General features: G+C 27.6%; 1 protein-coding gene across 1 annotated transcript; it reads left to right on the forward strand.

The window, feature by feature from the left end:
• Nucleotides 1–1,535: 1,535 nt before the first annotated feature.
• Nucleotides 1,536–3,837, forward strand: LOC133803847 (uclacyanin-3-like). The gene is made up of 2 exons (XM_062241985.1): nucleotides 1,536–1,908; nucleotides 3,233–3,837. Exons 1-2 carry the CDS (start codon nucleotides 1,752–1,754, stop codon nucleotides 3,619–3,621), a joined length of 546 nt encoding a protein of 181 aa, XP_062097969.1. The 5' UTR covers nucleotides 1,536–1,751; the 3' UTR covers nucleotides 3,622–3,837.
• Nucleotides 3,838–4,280: the final 443 nt, after the last annotated feature.

Below are 4,280 nucleotides of genomic sequence, written 5' to 3' on the forward strand. Positions count from 1 at the left end.
TTGCCACGTATATACCCCACGATGATGATCCTCTCATACGAACCGTTGATTTAGTTCTAGAATATATATGAACTAAAGAAGTTACAAGGTTTGAAAATACAGTAGAATCAATTAATAGGTGGAAAAATATTCCAACAAATAAATTATTGAAGCATGTGTTAACAACTCCACCAATTATCTATAGTTTATTATTAGTTAACATATATATAGTCAACATGTATACGTGACAAATCATTTTCCTAATACTATAACTAACACTTTCTTTAATTTAATTTCTTTTTGGTAGAGGAATCAATTAATACATATATATAGATACATAAATGTGTATATCTAGAGCAGCCTATACGTGGGGTGCATGTGAAGAAACCTTATAAAACCCTAAAATAATAATAATCATAATAATAATAATAATAGAAAATGTTTAAAACATGAAGATATGGTGAAGTCATGATTATTAGATCATGGAAAAATTAATAAAGTTTCCAATAATAATATTCCATTTGGGTTATAGCTTTATGTAAATTAGAGAGTTTAATTTATTGATGACTTGCTTGGGTTGGGTTAGTTGTTAGTTTTGGTCAATATGTACTCAATGTCTCCCACCTAACCTTGTTTGATCTTTTCCGGTTAAGTTTACTCGTTTTTTTTTTTTGAAAGGAAAGTTTACTCGTTTTAATATGAATATATCCAATGTACATATACATTTAAAAAAAAAAAATCGAGTGACTTTATTTATTAAAATTATATATATGTATAAATAATGTATGTATTTATGTATAATAATAATGTAGAGACAAGGTTGTCTTATTAACGAGTCTTTGAGAAGCTGATACATGAATTCAAAATCGACGGCAGAACTATTTTACTTTATTAACCTCATTATAACACCAAATATACAATAAAATTTGTAACTAAAAAAGTATCATTATACTTATATTAACACTAAAACATCTATAATTAAAATTATCAGTCATAAAAATTATAATTTATTGTTGTAATCAAAATTACTTTTAGTCACAAATTTGTTACTAAAATGTTGTTCAAGATAAAAATAATTTCAGTGATATATAGAATATATGTTGATATATTTATATAATAGTAGTGATGAGTTGTAGATGTGAGACTGTATGATTAGTGGTCGGGACGGCTCAATAATTTAATCTCAAATTAATAATTAGATCTAAAACCTAGTAAGAAAATAAGGTATTTATCTTATAAATTATATAACTAGCTAGTTAATTTGTATTCTCATCTCAATTATAATTGGACGATAATTATTATAATTCAAAAATAAATAATACTAGAGAACTCCAAAATTATTACAGCGAATAATAGAACCAATTATTAGTCACAGAATTGCATTAGGTAGACACACCCAAAAAAAAATGTAGGATGATTCCAGATGGTCAGTTCAATTATAATATATAGTTTATTATATATCATTATACATATATATATATATATTATAATATAGCCATCTTGGAATGGAAATAGCAAAAGGATAAAGCCTACAGGGTTTGGTAGGTGACTAACTTTTCATATACATATTTTATTGAAGCATGATTTGAATTGACATCTTCCTTTCACAAATTATATATTATTATAAGCTTTTTGATCGAGCTGTCTATATATATAACACATCACAAGCTAGCTTAGAAACCAATAATATTATTCATCAACATCATATAATTTTCTCTCTTAGTTTTTTCTTTTCTTTTGATCCAAACACTTACAAATTCTTAGAGATCAATATGGCCGCCATGGCAACCGCTCTCCTAGTTCTCTTGATGGCGGCTCCGGCGGTCTATGGAGCAACTTACACCGTCGGTGATAGCTCCGGCTGGGCCTCCGGCGTAGACTATACTACTTGGGCTTCTGATAAGACATTTTTAGTGGGTGACACTCTTGGTAAGATCTCTCTCTCTCTCTCTCTCTCTTTTACTACTAAACTTATATAACATATATTCATTATAGCATTTAATACATTTATCAAAAAAATTATTGAACAAAAATTAAACTATCTTGAAAAAAAGGGCAAATTATATAATTAATGAACTTTTTTCTTGTTCTTTTCTAATATCTCACCTTCGTCTATATATCAAAATGCAATCTATTGTACAGAGAGATACCATAAATACAAGTATATAATTTTATAATGAAAAAGAAAAAGAAAAAACATCAGTTTGAATTATATATTTTTTATATAAAATTAATTATGTAATGTAATTTACTAAACTAATAATCAAAGTATGATTAACGGTCTCTATATTTTATAAATGTTATTTTGGACTTGATATATGATAACATTGAAAGATTCCATATTTTTGTACTGTGAATAGGTACAAAACTATATATAGTCTTTTTTTTCTTATATAAACTAATGAATAGTTAATTATATAACATTTCAATTATATTACACAAGCCAATTCTGATTTAATTAAAAAAAAAAGATCTGCGTTTTTATTCCTTTTAAAAAAAGTATATATATTATAAGAAATTGTCATAACGTTAATAAATTAAGTGGTTAAATTATAATTTTTTTCATAATTTTTAAATAAATAATTAAATATGACAACTCACACCATGTCGTAATTTGTTATGTAATCTTTGCCACCTATTTAAAATATTAGATGTTAGTTATTTTTGGGACCACCCATGTAGTTGTTGGGATGATTCTTTCGCAACAACTCTTAAAATTTGGTACGTAATCACCTAAATTATATATTATCGAAAAGGACTATCGAGTATACCACCAAAAAGGTGACTAATTATTTATTTATATATATTAACTTGTAAAATTAGAAAAAGAAGAGTTTATCAATCATATAGCTTAAAATGGTGTGTTGTCATATTAAAACAAAATTGCTTAAAATCACTATGTGTATAAGTTTTAAGTGATTTAGTCATTATAATAACTTTGAACACAAATCATACAATGAATAATGTCAAATGTGCCAACAAAAAAGTAAAGTTATTCCACTCAAACTCCTACTCTATTTATTTATACTAAAATATTATATCTATTTTCATGACAATATTTTTAATATAATGAACCTCGTCTCAAATAAATATAATTAATTAAAATATTATCTCATATGTAATATTATTTTATATTTTGTGTGCACATATCATTACAACTTACAATTCTACTCATTTATCTAGATATCATAAAAATCTTTTTTTTTTCTTTCTATCTTTTAACTAATAATTATTTTATTATATGATATTTTAGTGTTCAACTACGACACTACCCACAAAGTTGATGAAGTAGACTCAAGTGACTACGCTGCTTGCGGCACCTCCAATGTGCTAAAATCCCATGGTGGCACAACTGTTACCATTACTCTCGACAAATCTGGTTCTCGATACTTCATTTGCCCTACTGCTGGCCACTGTGGTAATGGCATGAAGCTTCAAGTCGATGTTAAGGATTCTAGCACCCCATCCACTCCTTCTACTCCTTCCACTCCTTCCACACCCTCCACTCCCTCCACACCCACCACCCCCAACACTCCTCCCACCACCGAGAAGTCGCCACCTAGCACAGCTGCTGGCTTAGTCGGTAACATGAAGGTCATTGGGGGTTCATTTGTGTTGGCAACTTTGTTGCTTGCGTTCTAAGTGATCTCGAGTTAGGGGAGAGGCAGTGCGATATGTATTTGTAATATTAGGCCGATTTATTATTGTAATTTAATGTTGTATGCTCTTGTTAATTTGGTTTTTTGGTGAATGTGTGATTTTCACCATGGATGGATGTATGTTACTTGATTCTATGTCTATATCATTTCATTATAGACAAATAAAAAACAAAAACAAAAATATCTTCTTTAATTACAATTTTAGTGTTAACTTTGTTTTCTTTAAAGGATTTCAATTTTAGTTCATTCTCTTAGTTTAACACTTTCTTTCTAAAAATGACAATTAGTGCTCACACATATTTTTGCCAACAATAATAATGAATCCAGTATTTGATTAGGAATGAATGAGAATTCTAAGATGATCTACGTCCACGAGTAGGCAGTCTATTTTATTAGACACTTTTTTTTCCAAAGTCTTTTTTAGTGACACAATTTTGGCAAAGTATATAAGTAATATAGTTAATTAGCTAAACTACTTTCACACTTCAACTTTATTACATTTCAAATATTAAAAGAAATAGCAATAATAAATATCTAGTCTCTGACTTATCTCTTCTATATAATAAGTGTGTAAATAACAAAAATTCTTAATTTTAACGGTTTTTTATTTTTTTAACGTTAACTTTAATGGAATATTCTTAT

The sequence above is a fragment of the Humulus lupulus genome, chromosome X (genome assembly GCF_963169125.1).
Source record: "Humulus lupulus chromosome X, drHumLupu1.1, whole genome shotgun sequence".
Lineage (NCBI taxonomy): Eukaryota > Viridiplantae > Streptophyta > Magnoliopsida > Rosales > Cannabaceae > Humulus > Humulus lupulus.